Genomic DNA, 18,647 nt, shown 5'->3' on the forward strand with positions numbered 1-18,647 from the left:
CAACAATGGCAGGTTTGTGTTACCCCTGTTTTACGAAGTCGACCCAGGCGGAAAAATGGCGAATGAAGTCGGCCCAGATGTGCCGTTGTATTGATTAAGAATACCTTCTTTGATTAAACGTGCTACTCCATTTTAATTCTAATTCATTGAGAACTTGTATGTATGATTACCGTTAATGAAAAATATTGTGTTACAATAAATATAGTTTCACTTGTACTTTTGTGTATAGCTATCCTTTGCATGGATCTATACTTGCATGTAAACCGCCCACCACACAGCTGTTGTAACGAAAAAAAAAAAAAATTGTGAGTGAGGTCGGCCCAGGTGGAAAAATCGCGAAAGAAGTCGGCTTAGGCTGAAAAATGCGCGAGGGTAAGCCCCTACGCCCAGCGATAACCGCACGAACAGCCCTCCGCCTAGGGTGCCTCGATGGTTGCAGGCACCCTACCTCCGCCCACGCACCGCCCGCGGTGTACGTTTGCGCTTGATTTCCACTCTGGCCATACGTGCAAACCATTCGATTATGCAATTATTGGCTCCGGTTTTGAACCTCCCCCCCCCTTCTATTCGCACGTGTCTATAAAATGCACACGCGCAGGTGCGCGAGTGTTTTCTGGCATTTTCTCACCACGAAGAAGAGCAACACTGAGGACTGCATCTGCTGCCATCTGCCGATCTGTCTATCTACTCCATTGCCTGCTCTGCCGGCTTGGTGCTCGTGGTTCGTACGTCAAGTTCGTCAACTCTTGCACGATGGCAGCGGTTATGACATTAAACCCCAAAGCTGAAATAGCACGTCATGCACAGGCACTTTCCGTTAATATAAATGCGGCCAGAGGACTACAGGACGTACTTCGAACCAACCTGGGTCCTAAAGGGACAATGAAAATGCAAGTACACGCTTTCCGTAAACTAGGCTTATGCGTCATGTGTCATCCTTTGTTGTTGCCGCTGCGATCTATTAACATGAGTACAAAATGAAAATGAACACAAAGTCTGGTCAACTGACTATTGCAATGAGTTCTACTACGCGGCACAGAGCGCAATTTTGGGTTTTATCGCGCATGCCCTGTCCGGCCTCATAACGTGCAGCACATGTCCATGTATGGTAAATTATTCATCGCGGTGGCAGCTGCAGACACCGACCGGTATAAAACGTTCCTACGGCGATCACCGACACGCCCCGCATTTAAAAGTGGAGAAATATCGTCGCAGCCAGTATTTCCGACTTTTTTTGGTAGGTTTTCTTCGGGTGAACTCCACCCCGGCAAGTTGTATGATACGCGTTACTTTTAGCAACAGTAACCGTTTGCTACCAGCTAATTTTTCGAAATATTTTCACTAAATAGGCTTGTGTCTGGCGCTGGAGATATCAAGATAACCAAAGACGGTAATGTATTGCTTCACGAAATGGTAAGGGACCTTTAGTGCTCTCTATTTTCCTTCGTACTTACCCTCTTCCCCCTGTCTTCAGCAAATCCAAGTCCCAACAGCCAACCTGATTGCGAGAGCTTCGACGGCACAAGATGATATCACCGGTGATGGTACAACGTCGACAGTGCTTATTATAGGAGAACTCTTAAAGCAGGCTGATCTTTACATCTCTGAGGTATGTCAACGACAATTCATTAGGATATGTTCGAAACCATAGATCGAGAAATTACCCATAGTCGAAAATAACTCGTTACGAGTTAAGTTACCGTGTGAAAAATGTAACTAAGTTAATAACGAAGTTGTTCAGCCTGAAACGTGTCTCGCAGTTACGGAGTTACTTAAAAAAAGAACGAGCTACTTCCGAGTTACTTCGGACACAACATAGCACTGCACAGGTGCGGCGCGCGTGAGCAGTTCAGTTAGACCTTGAGTTGTCCGCGGAGGAGTGCAACACGCTTAGATAGTTTTCGTTTATGTCTAACAAGTTGAACGCTTTGCATCTTACTCCCTGTGGGCGCACAATGGTTCAGCCTCATTTCAATGGTAGCAGCTCTTACTTCCCGAATAGAGTACTGTCATTGATTGAATATCACGTTTTATGGCATAAAATGCCACGAAAGCCACGGAGAGAAAGTAAGCAAATGTGTGAACGTCGGTGAAAAGCGAATTAAAAGGAACTCGGAACTTAGCTTAAGTTACTTTGGCAAAGTTACGCAAAGTTCCTCTGAAAGTTACAACGGCGCAAAAGTAAGGTTCCGCTACAAGTCACCGGTAAAAGGAGCTGAGATACCGTAACGAGTTACCTCAAACTCTGGTTGAAACCAAAATTTGCTTTTCAGGGGCTCCATCCCCGAATCTTGACCGAGGGTTTTGAACTGGCCCTGGCCAAGTGCCTCGAAACATTGGAAGCCATGAAGATCCCGCAGAAGATGGACAGAGACATTCTCGTCAACGTCGCTCACACATCTCTGGCAACGAAGGTCAGCGCGGACGTTGCCCAGCATTTGACTGAGGTAAGCTGCGTTATAACGTTTCATTTTTTTACAAAAAGCGAATTCTTTGCTTTTTGTAAAAAAAAGTGAACAGATATTATTAGAACCTGCGAGCGGAGTTTCCCCTGAGATTGTTGTCAAAAGGGGGAGAGGGAAGGGATTGGGTGAGGGAAATAGGAGAGAAGAGTATCTAGAAAGGGTTCATCCAGAAGCGGGCATGTACGTGTTCGTTTCGATTACGTCGTTCATGTTAACTGTGCGCACAGGAAACAAGTAAAGAGAAAATGGTTGAGAGCATTAAACAGTTTAATTTGTGAAAAACGAGACTTTCGTGCAGTAGGCTGCACTTCTTCAGGTTCGAGGACCCGCTACAAATAGTCGAGAATATATCAAACCAGAAACAACAGGAAACAACGGAACGTACTACCTCTACCACAGTGCGGTTCATAGGTGGGGAGTAACGCGTTACAAAGTAGTTCGTTACCGGTAACGCGTTACATTCGAGTAGTGAAATATGGTAGCGCATTACATTTGGGAGAAAAGTGATGAGTAACGTAATGTCATTACATCTTTAATAACTAACGCGTAACGGCGTTATGCGTTACTGCATGTTCGGGAACATTGCTTCGTCGTCTAAACTTGAAAGCTTGAGCGAGGACCGTGCCTGCAGAATCCGGGAAAATCCCCGATATTTTCTATTCATCTTCAACAATGACAAGATGGTCACTGGTCACTCACTGGTCATTGGGCGTACTCTCAGCCAAACGGGCGAAGCTCACACATAAAAATTTTGAACATCAGCGACTTCTGTGTTGCAATAAATCGTACATGTAAGTTGTGTACATGCGTGACCCTTGTTTGTGCCCAACATTGCTTGTATTGATTTGCGGAATGCACTTATCTGACTCAACCAAAAATGGTACATATTATAAGGGCAACTGTTGAAGTAATGCAAAAGTAACAGCATTACTTATCAGAAGTAACGGCGTTAGTAACGCGTTACCTACTACCGCAACAGTAACGAATAACGTAACGCGTTACTCTTTGAAAAAAGTAGGGAGTAACAGTAGTGCACTACAAAATAAAAGTAACTTCCCCCACCTATGGTGCGGTTGGACATGTTCCCAGTTCTCTTAAAAGGTGAAAGGAATTCGCTGAGAGTTCTCCATGAAACACCCACTGCGGTGAAATACCAGCAGAACTCAGGCAGCATTGCCTTTTGGACAGTGGTCGGTGAATGACTGGCTATGCGGGAGGCTATTATTAGGAGAGATGGGACGAATCCGGATCTGAATCCAAGGGAGGCTCTGCGAATCTTACGAATCTCTAATCTTTCGAATCGTTTCTTTAAAAAAAGAGTTTTTTAAAAAGCCAGAAAAGAAAAACTTCTACTGAAAAGTGTTTTGAAGCAGAATATGATATATTCGTTTAATGAATAATAAATTAAATAAGTGCAGTTTCAGGAGGAAATATACCCTCATACTTCTTCTTAAACGTAATTTATTTAACGCGTTGTTCGACGAGTGCAAGAAATGCGTATAGGTTATCGAGTCTGAATTATTTCCATAAAACTAAGCGACTATCAAAAACCAAAACAATGTTACGTTTGAACTTTTAATGCAACAGTTCCCACATGAACTCTTTCAGTCCCGAGCAGTGTAAACAAACAAACACAAACGAGAAAACACCCGTCGATCGATGAGGATTCCGGCGGACTCCGGAAGCGCCAGTTTGAAAAAGAAACAAACAAACGTGGTCGGTGGATACGAAAGGTTCGATTCGCCGATTTGGGCACCGGGATTCGGATTCACGAATCTCGAATCCCTGCCTCGGACTCGAGGATTCACGGATTCGATTGCCACATCCCTAAATAAATAGGTTGAATGCAGGCTTTCTCATTGAACTTCTCTGTATGCAGTAAGGGGATAAGCAACTTATCCCCTTTTTACTGCTTTTGCTGCAATGACATCTAGATACCAGTATACACCTGCCAGAGAAAAGTGATATGCGGATGAAAGATTGAAGTCACTGAAATGGTTTGCCAGATGTAGGACTCTAACCCGCATCTTCTGGTAGATCTCACTTGCTAGAGCCCTGGACCGGTAATCCAGAAGATGTGGGTTCGAGTCCTACAGCTGTCCAACCTTTTCAGTGACTTTCACCTTTCATCGTTAATTTCTTAGGCAACTTGAGGCTTTGTATGTATTTGTCCCTTGTATGTTGTTCCAGCCTCAGAACATCTGTTGTCTCATGCTCAACCTTTGCCGCTTGCGTCGATCCCTGTCGTATGATTGTATGTATGAGTGAGCAAAAATGTAAGAGTGAAAGGAGGATGAGTGAGAGAGAGTGGCTGGTTTGTCCCTTCAGATGACGCACCCTGGAAGTCGCTGAGAAAGGCGTGTTAGCTTAGCTCAGTTGGTAGAGCCCTGGACCGGCAATCCAGAAGACGTGGGTTCGAGTCCTACAGCTGGCTAACCTTTTCAGTGACTTCCATCTTTCATCCACATATCAAATACCTCTTAACAGACATCAGTGTGTTATGAGTGAGACGTGCGTTTCCACAGGTGTGCGTGGATGCCGTCTTGGCTGTGCACCGTCCCGGAGAGCAGATCAACCTGCACATGGTGGAGATGATGGAGATGCAGCACAAGACGGAGCTGGACACGCGTCTGGTGCGAGGCCTGGTGCTGGACCACGGCGCGCGCCACCCGGACATGAGCAAGCTGGTGAAAGACGCCTTCGTGCTGGCCTGCAACGTCTCCCTGGAGTACGAGAAGAGCGAGGTGAACGCGGGCTTCTTCTACAAGTCGGCGGAGGAACGGGAGAGGCTGGTCCAGGCGGAGAGGCAGTTCATCGAGAACCGGGTGCACAAGATAATCGAGCTGAAGCGCAAGGTGTGCGACACCCCGGACAAAGGTTTCGTCGTCATCAATCAGCAGGGCATAGACCCCATGTCTCTCGACCTGCTGGCCAAGGAGGGCATCGTGGCGCTCCGAAGGGCCAAGAGGAGGAATATGGAACGGTGAGTTCCTGCCCCGGGGTGCACTGTGAGGTCCGTTTTAAATGGGCACTAAAATGCGAGGACAAGTTTGCCTCGAATTGCGCTACGCACTCGGTTAGTTTCGTAGTTATCGCAGCTTTGGTTCCGTTACGTAGCTAAAATCAAAATTATACCAGACTCTTTCTTGCTTTGGTGCTGAGCAGTGGACGTCGTTTCAGCTCGTGCATCGGTGTTTTTAGTCCATGCTGCGCGTGCCATGCCACGGAGCAGTCCCGGTGAAAAACATAGTGCACAAAACATTGCGAGGCGGACTGGTGTCGCTGTCCAAAGGATGTGGAGATAAATGTTAGTGGAACATTTGCGAGAACTGGTGTGGGCTACAATTAGTGGATCGGTGTATTGAAAAATGCAGCAATGCGCATCATGCCATGCATATACGGAGCACAACGATCGAACCCGTTCCAAATTCACACGCCCACGATAGCTGTGCGCGCGCTTCTCCTGCTGTCTCGTTGGATGCTGTCAACCTTTGCCTCCTGGGCATCCCATTTGTTGCCGGCAAAGATGGCTCTGTTTCTATTGCATTTTTCTTCTAAATGGTAGAGCTATGTGAACTAATTTTGCTTGCATTATACTAATTGAAACACGGACTTTCATTTGAGAGCAAGTTCTTTTTTTTTTTTTCATTTTAGTGTCCCCTTAACAGATAGCTTTAGCTGTATAAATTGGGACCAAGACATTATTTGTAGGGGTGTGCAAATCCGAATATTTTAAGTCGAATCGAATATCAAATCGAATGGGGGGAAAAATTCCGAATACCAAATCGAATATCGAATATGCGTGCAAAATTTACAATATGCGACTTTCACACTAAAAGTTTCCATTTTGTGGCCCATGGCTTTAGTGTAACTTTTCTGGCATTAACTGTCACAAGAGAGACATGCAATTCTTCTGTTTAAACCCCCTACTCTTTAATTTTACATCTGCTTTAATTTTAATTTGCTTAGTGCTTTTCAGGTGAGCCTACACTTACTGGAATACTGGAGTGGTTACCTTCATTTCAAAATTTTATGTCAGGCAGTAGCATGTTATACGGATGAGGCTGTAATTGTTTCAGACAACACAAGCCATTTGTGAAACAAACAAATTGCATCTAACAGTACGGAAGGAGAACAGCCACTCGCGTCTGTCCGGTCAAAACACCTGTAAGTGATACGTCGAGAGGATGGTTACTTGACTCCTCACAAAATCCTGGCTTGCTAGCGAAGGCATATACGTGTATTCCTCTGACTCCAGCCATTTGTAATATCATGTTTTTGACTGAGTCTTGTTCTTGTATTCCTTTTGTCATCTTTGCACACACATAGCTTCGTCACTGAAGTTTACATCGTGCGTCCGTTTTATCCATACAAATAAACACGTGGGGTCACAACTTATTGCCTGAACTTGTACTGCAGTTTTTCCAGTATCTTCAGATACAATAACGCTAAAGAGATCCTCAAAGAAGAAAGTATAAGAGTTTTTACTACGGCTACCGCCGTAGGCTTGCGGGACGACAGCTGTGAAATGGTCGGTGAGTAAATACTAAACCTTTTGGACAACGTAGAACTTCTGTTCTCGCTGTGAGACTCGTCATACCGGGAGCAATATGGGCTCTGGGCACTGGCGATGAAAAACCTCAATCATTATCTCTAAATAGGTTGCCGTTTGGTCGGTGCATTTGACGGTGGTATCCAGCGCCGTTTCACCGTCACGAAAGTGGCAACTGTAAATCATTGATCATTTTGCAGGTCCTCATTCAGTTTCATTGAAACTAGAACAAAAGAAATAGAATATATTCGCTCATGTTGTGCACACCTCATGCAATGGCTGAACGCACATCACAAACGCTATTATGGCGTCACGCGTCACACAAACGCTATTATGGCGCGTCACAAACGCTGGTATTGGAAGCGTAGAAATCACAAGAAATGAAGCATCTGGTCCCTAATGAAGAGTTCTTTTAGGTGCTGGCACAGTTAGCGATGCTGTGGCAAAAAAAGATGCCCGCACTTCACATGTAAACAAAGCTGGCTACCCGGCGGCTATCACGCAAGGTACTTTCTCCGGAGGCCACATCGCGGCGCCACCAGTTTGTCGCACAATCCCTATTGGATATTCGATTCGCGAATCGAATAGTTCGAGCGTTTGATATTCGATTCGAATTCGAGAACTCTAATATTCGCACACCCCTAAATTTATTTGTGAAACAATGGAAAGGGAGGCATTACGCATGATTAAGGCTCTTCGTTTTTCGGGTTTTATGATTTTTCAAATTCAGGAGCGAAAAATCCGGTGCTATTTAGACACGTGAATTCGGGTGCTCTGTTTGATACACCACCAGGGAATTTTTGGGTGAAACGAAAAGCATGTGAAACAAACCACTGCTGTCACACTGGGACAAGAAACAAAAAATCTTTATATTTCCGCTCGGAACTGGGGCAGTGAATGACCGTGGTATTCAAACGCCTGCCCGAACTCTACAAAAGCTCATCTTTGACGACTGCAGGAGGGATCATAAAAGGAGGACAAATAGGTTGTCACAAATAACTCTCATTGCTGACATTGATTCACTTTTCCGACGGTTTACTGAGAACGCCAAGTTAAAGGACCGCGAGCATCTCGGGTAGGTATTGGGTTTTACCCGAATTTTTGAAAATTTGCTCGGGGGATAACTGCCATGAAAAATTGGGTTTAACCCAAAAAAGAACAACTCTGCACATTATTTGTGTCTGCATTTTTCTCTACTGTGGCTGTGGACTGATTATTTTGCACTTCTGGATTAGAATTGGTCCACTTTTTTTTAGCGGGTATCACGATCTGAAAAAAGGGGGCAAGCTTGAGCTGGAGTACACTGTCAAGAAATTCAGCTGTTCTTGTAAACTGCCAATTATTGGTAGCACAAATGCATTGGCTGTGTGGGCCATCTCACAGTTCCATCCCAAAGTTACGCACTTTTGTACTCTAGAAAAGGTTATTGGCATACGTATTTGAAGCACTAACAGAAATTCCGCTACGTACTTCAGCAGTAGCTGCCGTTTGGGATACTTTGTGCACTACTGCTGGTTGGTTAGCACATTTTAGCTGTCTTACCCCAGCAGCGTCCTTGTGTTGGCCCTTCATTGTAGCAGGGAGCAGCAAATACTTCGCTCCACCTGTCAAAACGTCATCGAACACGGTCGATAACACCCGAGATTAAACGAAGCAACGAATGCAGGTTCATTGACAGCAAACTGTAGGGGGGTAGAGAGGACGGAACACTTTTTCCCGACGAGGCTGTGTGAAGTAGGGGAAGCAACCCTTAGATAATGTTACTAAAAAAAATGCCATCTCTGACTGTGCATAGACTGTTGTGCTTTTTGGTTTTCTATTTGTTCCAAATCTGGTAAAAATCTGGTTTCATGTCAGAAGATATGGTTACATCACGGTTCATGCTGCGCAACAGTAATATCTGGTGGCGTCGTGTGAAAGCGGGGTTGATGGTAACTGCTGTATGTTCGCAATTTCTGCCCTCTTTGGTCGTTGTAGTTTTGGGTATTTTTTGTAGTGATGTCTGTGTGGTATGTCTCGTTCATGCTGTACAATGTGACAGGCTCTACCTGGCATGTGGCTGTTCCCCTGTCAACTCTGTGGATGACCTGTCTCCTGAAGTGCTGGGCTTTGCCGGCCAGGTGTACGAGCACGTATTGGGAGAGGACAAGTTCACCTTCGTGGAGGACCTCAAGGATCCCCGCTCGGTGACTGTTCTCATAAAGGGTCCTAACAAGCACACGCTCACGCAGATAAAAGACGCCGTGCACGACGGACTGCGCGCTGTGAAGAATGCCATCGAAGATGGTAAGCCGGCTATTTGATGTTGAACACTTTTATGGTACTTTTACGGTGTCTCAGCCACGGATAAGTCGGTGATCTCTTGGGGATTGGCAGAAACCATGGGAATCCTAAAGGGAACCCCGAAAGTCATCCGAAAGATTTTCTGTCTCCGGTGCATTACATAAGGACGGAACTTGACGTGACGATTAACACGCACAAAAAGAAGTTCTCTGAACGCAGTGTTTTTCTCGGAATTAAGTGTCCCCCGAACATCAACGCGCACGTTCCCGCTTGATTTGCTCTGCAGTCCGAAACAAAGAGGATGATTGTGATGTTGCTTCAACCGGGTCCGGCGCTTTTTACTTTTTTTTTTCTTTTTCGTTTCTGCTCCTAGTTCTCTCTCTGTGTAGCAGACGACGCTTCTCCAAACAAGCAAGCCAGTTAGCGGGTTGCACCGCAATGACGTCAAAGTGGTTATGGTGGCTAGTTGCGGTCATTGCCACCATTGCGCGCGGTCGTGATTTTCAAAACCGAATTCCACGATGTGTATGCATCCGTTGGGCGAATTACTTCGCATGGTGAGTCTTAGCAGTCGGATCAACGGCTCGCTTTGAGAAAATTGTCGCGAATGAAGCTCTTTCTGTGCTTCTTGAAGGGTTGAAGGAGCGGGGAAGGGAGCCGGGGTACCAGGATTTAGGAGTGTACTTGTCAGAGTATTGGAGGGTGTTATTCGAACACACGACCACAAAGGGGAAGCGCTCTCCACTGTGTTGTCGTCCGCTTCTCTGCACCCTTCCGTTGCACGACCGGGCTACCAGTGATGGCCACTAACTACTTCTACAGTAGTTTAACTATAACTACTAACTACTTTGTGATTGAGTAGTTTAACTAGTAGTTCAACTACTTTTTGGGGGAGTAGTTAAAACTACTTTTTTAACTACTGCAATGTAGTTTAACTACATCTATAACTACTTAACGTTGTCCACCAACACCAATCCCTTGTAGTGTTCTTGGACACCTAAACATGAATCACAAGCAATAATAAATTTTGGCTCAAGCCATTGCTACGATCGTCAAATACAAAGCTTGCGGCGGGATTCTTTCTGTGCCTACGCGATAAACTAGGTAAGTTGCAGAATTATTTCACAACAAATCAAATGAGGCTTCACTAGACAAGCATTAAAAGTGAAAATTTAGTACACATGCACGACACAATTGCTCTGCACCTCCGTTCTCATCAAACAAGTAGCTCAAGGTAAAAGTCTGAAGCACAATCGTGCCGTAAAGCTTGCGGCAAAATCGGAAGTAGTTGGCGCCTTCAGTAACCTAACTACTGTAGTTAACTACTTAAAATAGTAGTTTAACTAGTAGTTGCCACTACATTTCTGCAAGTAGTTAATAACTACTTTTTAACTACAATCAGGTAGTTTAACTAGTAGTTTAACTACATGTAGTTAACTACTGGCCATCACTGCGGGCTACATCGTGCAAGAAAATTTAGAGCTAGTGCAAGACGTGATCAGCGCTTCCTCAAAAGGAATGGGGATGCGCAGGTGTGGTGCGAGTGAGTGACAAGAGGAGTGTGAGAGTGTTGCAGTCCTTGCGCTAGTTCAGGAGGAGCAGCAGGTTGAGAGAATGCAGCCAGTGGGCATTTGGGCGTAGGCACTCTGCTGCCTGCCAGCTCACATTTTGGAAGGTATCTTACTTCCCAACAAGGATTTTCGAATACAGTGGACTCCCACTAAACGAAACTCGGTTAAACGGAAATTACGGATAAACGGAACAGCAGGGTCACCTTTGGTTGGTTTTCTATATATGCATGATAAAAATCTTCGGATAATTGAAACAACCCATTTTATGTACTTCGGGTAAACGGAACAAAGTTGGGGTACCGAGATGCCGCCGAACCTGGAAGATTACCATTTGCGTCTGACAACCCGGGCGCAAGCCATAGCCAGTGCAATCCAATCCATCAGTCACTTGTACAATGTTAGGCTTAGCTCGCGTCCACGTGTGTCTTCATGACGTGTATCAAGAAACAGCCGCATGAAGGGGTTTCGCTTGCGTCAGTGTTGCGGATAATTCGGGGACATGATCGCGAGAGCAAATCAAAAGTAGAAACCGTGAAATTTGATATGCCAAAGTCAACGCTGTCGTCATAGCAGGCCCATGCATTGAAGGGCGATATGGATGATGCCACATGATACTGACAGGTAATATCGGAAACCTGGACGCGGGAAGAGGATGCGCAGTTTGCCCGGCATAACAGAAAGATAAACCTCATTGTAGACGATTGAGATGCCCATGAAATTTTTTCCAAGCCTCAGGCATGCAGGTATATTTTGTAAACAAATAAAAAAAATGCGAAGAGAACAGCTGTTAATTCTTTTTTGCCTCGCTACCTACAGTAGTGTAAGTTGATCATCTTGAAATAAAGTTGCATTTCATGAAATCTGTGTACTTTGCTTAAATGAAACTTCTGATAAATGGAACAATATTTCCATTCCCTTGGAGTTCCGTTTAAGAGGAGTCCACTGTAGGCACAACGTGTGTATCATTGTACAATGTAGACAATGTGAGTGTGGACAATCGTAGACAAAGTACAGCGGGCGCAGATTCCCGCATTACTGAATTGTTGCGCAAAATAAGTCCGCCCATTATTCAGCAAGAACACTCAATCAATCAGTCAAAACTGCCATTTCGAGAGACGTGCCTTTTCTCGTTGAAATGGCTCCTGAAACCTCGGACATGACTGTCGCATTGCACACGGAGTCTAAGAAAAAAGTTGAGGGCGAGAGAACATTGTGGAGAGATAGAGAGAGCAGAAAACCTACTTGTCTGAACACTATGGAGTCAACACTGTTTATCTTGGGATATATTTTACAGTTGCTTTCCCTATTGAACATCAAAAATTGTCAAATCAACCTCCCGTCTTATTTTGCAGAAACAGAAAGTGGATGTCGGATTTACCCCATTGCAATCTAAAATACATACCCTGCTGCTTTGGTTATGGCTGGAACAAACAAAAAAAAAACACGAAAAATGTTGTTTCCAGGAACGCAGATGGGCCGGCCGAGATCAGTTTTCTGTCAAATTAAGGGAGACATTGGGATCAGCGCAAACTTATTTGTTTCATAATAGATTGTGAAAAAAATTTGCACAGTTGTTGACAATGCCTACAAAACAAATTAACAAGAAAGAATATACCTCAAGAACACTTTTTTTTTTTTTTTCAATTTTTGACTATGACAATTTTTTGCTTTGATTTTTCTGCATGTGGTTGCAACTGATGCATCTAGCATAGAAACATGTGGCAATAGCATAAATTGTGAATTTATATAGAGTCTCCGTCCGATTTTTCGAACTTGGCGGGGATCGCGCAAAAGTCTCGAGCTGTCCAAAAGAACGAATTTGGCTTCAAAATAAACTTCATTAAGCACTAACGGGCTGGAAAAATTTGTCTATGCTTTCCTAAAGAGTTTCCAGCTCTTCCTGATAACATCGGCCATCGATTTCTCGAAGCGACATTTCGTCTGTGTACACTGACAGAGGCACCGCCATCATCAAGTCCGCAGGTCGGCTTCAACTAACGAATGGGTGCCTTAGGTGCAGCTCAGGTGGACAGCATGTGCTGGGCCTCTTGAATTGAGCCGTTGGCCAAAAACTAAGATGCCAAAGCGTCACAACAGACCTCTTCTCCTCAGAGGAATTGAAAATAAATGATCATTGCCTTTTTTTTTCCCCCTCAATATTTTAGTTGGCAGATTCCTTTTTGATACGAATTTCGGATGATACCAATATTTTCCGTCACCCCGAGAGAGAATTTTGCTGGTTGGCAAACAGAGTCCGAAATATCGAGTCACGGGGCTGCACACCCTCCGAAATTTCGGACGTTCTTACACGTAAACCGTATGGGACCCGCGGTCGTTCCGCGAACGAGTCCGAATGATCGAGCACGTCCAAAAGATCGGTCGGTGACTGTACTCGAAAAAATTAAAATGTCACGACCTATAGGAAGCTTCAGCGATTGTAAGAAATTAACCGTATCAAAGTAGCGAGTGCTTGCGGAGGTATATGGGGTGTTGGAGTGACTTTCCTTGCAATATATACGAAGAGTGGATGAGTTTCTGGAGCACCACGGCTGTAATCTTCATCTTCATCTAATATGTGAATACAGTAAACTTCCGTTAATTCGACCCTGACGGGAACGCGAAATTTGATCGAATTATCCGAAGGTCGAATTAAAGAATAGGCAAAAAAATTGTAGAGGTCAATGTCACCCTCGTGCATTCCTCTGCTGTCGCTCACGCTTGAAACGCGCACCTCGACACATTGCACATAGAGCGCTCTCACGCGCGCTACAACATCGGTGCCAGGCGTGTCCTGCCCGCGCAAGATGGCGGAAGCGAAACTGTAGACGATTTCGCGGAAAGCTCGCAGTGTGCGTGCGTGCACGCACCCACCCACTGAATGCGCTCGGCGAGATCGTCTTCAGTTTCGCTTCCGCCATCTTGCCCGGGCAGGACACGTTTGACGACGACGATGTCCACTTCCACGAAGTCATCAAAATTCGAAACTCGTCGAGCGCACGTTGTGTATCGGACTCTTGTTGCACGAACAGTTTCCGAACGAAAACAGTTTAGAACAATAAACGGAAAGCAAAAACGAGAAAGAGACCCACCACCACCAAATGAATTGAGTTTTAGTGCATCGTACGCCATTGGCTTTGCGTACGCAAGAGATGGGTGGTGGTTCTGCACAATGCGCGAAGCTCTATGTTTTGCGCAGAACCACAAACGCTATCGCTTACGTACGCAAATACGATAGCGTTCGGTGCACAAAAACTCGCGGTTATCGGAACGGATCGGCACCGTTCAATCGTCGTCTGCCGATCTACCACCTGAACTTTAGGGCGAACTTTATCTTGTATGTGCGGTGCGGGCGACGCGGATGCCTGGTTCGCGGACGCATCGATCGAATTACACGATGTGCACTGATTTCACGTTCGAAATAACGAACTTTTTTATCAATAGAGGCATACGGGCATTTGACGGGACCTTCGAATACGATCGAATTAAGCGGAAAATCGAATTATCGGAAGTCGTATTAACGGAAATCTACTGTAGTCACTTCCTTTGTGCATTTCCCTACTGAGCATGAACGCGAGCATATTTTTTCCCCCTAGAATGCGTAGTTCCTGGAGCCGGGGCCTTCGAAATAGCAGCCCACGTAGCCCTGACGGAGATGAAGCCGACGGTGAAGGGTCGAGCCCAGCTGGGCGTGCAGGCGTTCGCCGACGCCCTGCTCGTCATCGTCAAGACACTGGCCGCCAACAGCGGGCTGGACGCGCAGGACGTCCTGGTAAAGCTGCTCCAGGAGCGGCGTATCACGAACCAGCCGGTCGGCATCAACCTGACCACTGGTGGGTAGCGTGCTGTTTTTCTTTTTGAAAGTGTTGTACCGCAGATTATGTTGCCGGCGTAGTGTAAGGGTCGATTCACACGATGCAACTTTTTGCTGCAACTCGGCTTCCGCTGTAGTTGCACGCAACCGAAGTTGCACCAAAAAGGTCCCTTTCATACGGCGAGCAACTCGGAATGCCGTAGTCGTCAGCGAGCTCGGCAGATGGCGCGAAAAACATCATTGTCATCATTTTCGTCCAATCGCACTGCGACTTCTGCTCGTTAGGAGTTCAATCCGTTGCGAGTTTGATAATTTTGCATAATTTCCACTGGTTAGTGATAATTTCATCGTCTCGCGTACTGCCGCTGCAATAACTGACACATGGAAGTCTTCCTGATTGGTCGCGCTTGCAAGGCGGAGCCGTGTGATTGACAGGTTGCAGCTAGAGTTGCAGGAGAAATCGCTCGTGAAGCGATCGGCTCTGCAACTCTTGCAACTCGAGTTGCGCAACCAGAGCTTCGCGTTCACACGGTGCAACTTGGTGGCGCAACCTGGTTGCGCGCAATTAAAGTTGCATCGTGTGAATCGACCCTAACAGCTTGTTGCTTGTAAGCGCTTGTACACAAGTTAATAAATGCGCCCCCGCGTACCAAATAGGAAAACTTGGGAATAAAGCGCAAAAGAGGCTCAGTCTTTCTTAAAACTGATTGCACTCGCACTTTTTCCCCAAAATATTTAGATCTGCGGGTTACAGGTTAGCTGCAATCACTTGCGGGTTCTTGAACTCGCAGAATGGTGGATCGCAGTAGCAGACGAATTCTGTATGTCTACGTAGTGAAGGAGGGAGAGAAGACAATGCACAGGCCTTTCTCTATCTAGGTGGTGTTGTTCCTGTGCAGTTCTGCTTGCACCTTGCGAGCTTGCATACATCCTGCACTACTCGAAGCCATTGCAGAAAAAAAAAAGACATTCTACATCAAGTCGACGCATGGCAAGCTCAGCAAGTGCGAGATAGCTACAGTGCTGCCGCCTGCGTTGCAAGTTGTGGATGTACTCGGTGTTAGGAGTCGTTTCTTGTGCTTTCAATACGGCCAAGATGACCCGCTCCATCACGTGCGACCATTGGAACAGATGCTAAGGGTGCTCGGTTTTCGAGGGCAGAAGCAAAAAAAACTATTGCTGGCTTTTTTGAAAAACAAAAGTTTTGAATCTTGCAATCCCTACTAGGGCCATTTATGGCAATTTTCTTTACTCTTTCGTTAGTTAGAGCTTCGTTTGACATGAATTTTCCTAGCTCCCCGCAAGATTAGAATTGACGAGCTCTTAATGTAGTAGTATGACGATGCTACCCTTGGTTGTTGTTTTTTTTTTAAGGGGGACGCGGGTTTCATCTTCAAAAAAGTGATCGAAAAATCGATTTTTGGAAAATGGCAGTATTGGTCTCTATAGTACCTGCTCCACATGGTAACAAAGTGCTTTTCCTGAAAACGCACCCTAAGTGCCAAAAAAAAAAACAGTTTTGTAAGTCAAGGTAGCGTGATGCGCACCAAAATTACTGAAAAATCTGCCGATTTAGAATACCCATATCTCTGGAATGGATGCTCCAGCCGACGCAATTTTGGTATCGTTGGAGACACAGTTATCGTTGGTACAGCCTATCCAGAGTATCAGACGTTGAGATCAACCGTGTATTTTGTGAAAAATTAGTATGTCATTGCCGTGAGGTGCCTAGCTTAGGTGCAGTTTTGCGGGTAGAAATCGGGTTTAACCCTAAACCGGTGAACCTCGATTCGGGGTGCAAATTCGGGGAAAAATCGGGTTTAACCCTAAAACTTCAGGGTCTAATTATAATCCTGGTGACTTTTACTCCAGTAAATGTTATCCCAAACTTCAAAGCTCGTTTTCTCAAAATGGGCTTTTCTACTACTTACTTCGCTCGTGGAGAGGATAGCTTCACAACCACTAGGTCTAACTACACCTTGTTTGTTTCGTTAGACTCGTGAGAGATCACTGCACATCGTGACACTCTTATGTTTTCAAGTTCGATGGCCCCTGGTTTGTGACAGGAGTATTTGTACACGTAACAGAATGACTGGTTATAACCACACAACCAAAAATTGAATCCAGAAATTGCCAAGCGAGAAAAAAAAGAAAAAAAGAATGTCACGAAGTGGAGCAATCATTTGGGAATATACAGCAAGTAAGGGCATGCTTCTATCACAGTTTTTAGATCTCCACCCTCTCCATGAGACAAGAAGGTGAAACAAATTATAAAAATTCCGTTTAAAAAATCTGCATGGAATATCCCCTTGAAACTCTGGCAGAGTCATTTCAGCCACACCGTGAACATTTACACAAATTTTCATCAAAACCTGCCTAGAAATTAAAAAAAGTTGACCTCGAAACCCACGTCCCCCCTTAACATGAGCACATCAGAGTGTTCATTCTCCATGTTTTTGTACGTCCGGTAACGCACACTTCAGTAAACTTTCTTTGAGAATTCCACTTTGTATTACACGCAGCTCAAGTTATGGGCAGGTGAAGATGGTACATACAGGCGTAGTCTAGCAAACATAGCACATTCTGATCGCGTCGTAAAAAGTGAAGACTGCGTTTATTCCGCATCAAACTACGCAGCCTGATAGCCATTTTGTCAGCAGTGAAGCAGTCTTGAAGTTTTTTTGCAAGCATTATATGGTCAAGTAGAGAAAAGAAATTGAGGAATATCTCACCACAGGCATTTTCAATGGTCTGTATCACACATAAACCACACAGTCTTTCTTGTGCCTGCTTCCCATCAGTATCAACACACGAAGACTGTGCAGCATACGACAGAGTGTCTACCAACCTGGAACACCTTTAAAAACGGGGAATTATTGGGGAATTTTGATGTGACTGGAAAAATCAGTTTGACTGTCAGGGAATCTCCCGAAAAAGTACTAGCTTAAGCCAGGGAAAATCAGACGAGTGCCATCACGATGCGCAGCGAATCGCGAATGCCAATCAGTGGTTGAGAGGCCACATCACAGCATTGTTGCCGCGAGTAGCAATTAGCCAATAGGACAAGGCCCGAGGCTGAAGAGTAGATCAGTCTCACTAGTAATCAATAAATGGCACGCTTTATGACGGTATGTATAAACGATTTGTATAAAAAAATGACGATTTGTATAAAAAAAAGTAGCAGCAAGCACGAAATTCGTTTTCGTTTTCGTCGGGGCATTTGCTTGAAGTTGTCAGTGAAAACCTGGAAAAGTCACGGGAATTTGAAGGCTGCTGCTGACTAGACACACTGATAGGACCATGTAACATACAAATGTTATGCAGCACTCATTGTCTTCTGCATGTTGGTGCCACCTGTGTGTGGCCATATGAAAACGAAGTGGCAGCTTTTGAGTAAGATAGGCCTCAGAGAATGCTTGATGTGAGACTCTGCTTGTTCTTTTTTCTTTTTCTTTCTTTTTTTGCAGTCTTTTTTACATGACCGTAATGCTTGCAGACAAACTTCAATCAAACCGCATAAAAGTGGCTATCCGTTTGCAAAGTTTGACGAGCCATAATCACAGTCCTCTATTTTTCTGTAACGTTTGCTAGGCCAACGCTGTAGAAAATGCTTGGTTGGTTTCCAACATAATTCAAACAGGGAGGGGTGTCAATGTGGCACGAATGTTTTCCTTTTTACTATTTGGGTGTCAATTATCGATCGATGATGTCTTTGCAGGTGAAGCGTCAGTGCCAGCCAATGAGGGTATTTTCGACAATTACTGCGTCAAGAGGCAGCTCCTCAATTCCTGGTAAGAGCCCTAACATTTGTCAACTGTCCTTTACATTTGTTTTCTTTTTTCTCCTCCTCAACAGCACGGTGATAGCGAGCAATTTGCTGCTGGTGGATGAGATCATGTTTGCGGGTGTGTCCAAGTCTGGAAAGTGATTTTGCTGCTGTTTAAATAAATTTTTTTGTTGCTTTA

The 18,647-nt window shown here is 45.0% G+C and overlaps 1 protein-coding gene and 1 non-coding gene across 2 annotated transcripts; both read left to right on the forward strand.

Annotated features, from left to right (window-relative positions):
- The first annotated feature begins 644 nt into the window (after positions 1–644).
- Positions 645–18,647, forward strand: LOC135369791 (T-complex protein 1 subunit zeta-like). The gene is made up of 9 exons (XM_064603309.1): positions 645–890; positions 1,350–1,413; positions 1,475–1,609; positions 2,274–2,447; positions 4,991–5,448; positions 9,059–9,303; positions 14,465–14,701; positions 18,401–18,473; positions 18,538–18,647. The coding sequence occupies exons 1-9, from the start codon at positions 754–756 to the stop codon at positions 18,608–18,610; spliced, it is 1,596 nt and encodes a 531-aa protein (XP_064459379.1). The 5' UTR covers positions 645–753; the 3' UTR covers positions 18,611–18,647.
- Trnaa-ggc (transfer RNA alanine (anticodon GGC)) lies at positions 4,827–4,899 on the forward strand. Its single transcript has one exon. It is a non-coding gene; the product is annotated as a tRNA-Ala (tRNA).

The sequence above is a fragment of the Ornithodoros turicata genome, chromosome 10 (assembly GCF_037126465.1).
Source record: "Ornithodoros turicata isolate Travis chromosome 10, ASM3712646v1, whole genome shotgun sequence".
Taxonomy (NCBI): Eukaryota; Metazoa; Arthropoda; class Arachnida; order Ixodida; family Argasidae; genus Ornithodoros; species Ornithodoros turicata.

Excerpts from the sequence above, each read along its gene's own strand:
- LOC135369791 (XM_064603309.1), top strand. The coding sequence starts at position 754 with ATGGCAGCGGTTATGACATTAAACCCCAAAGCTGAAATAGCACGTCAT. Across the intron at positions 2,448-4,990 it reads TTGCCCAGCATTTGACTGAG|GTGTGCGTGGATGCCGTCTT; the intron begins GTAAGCTGCGTT and ends GCGTTTCCACAG. Across the intron at positions 9,304-14,464 it reads GAAGAATGCCATCGAAGATG|AATGCGTAGTTCCTGGAGCC; the intron begins GTAAGCCGGCTA and ends TTTTCCCCCTAG.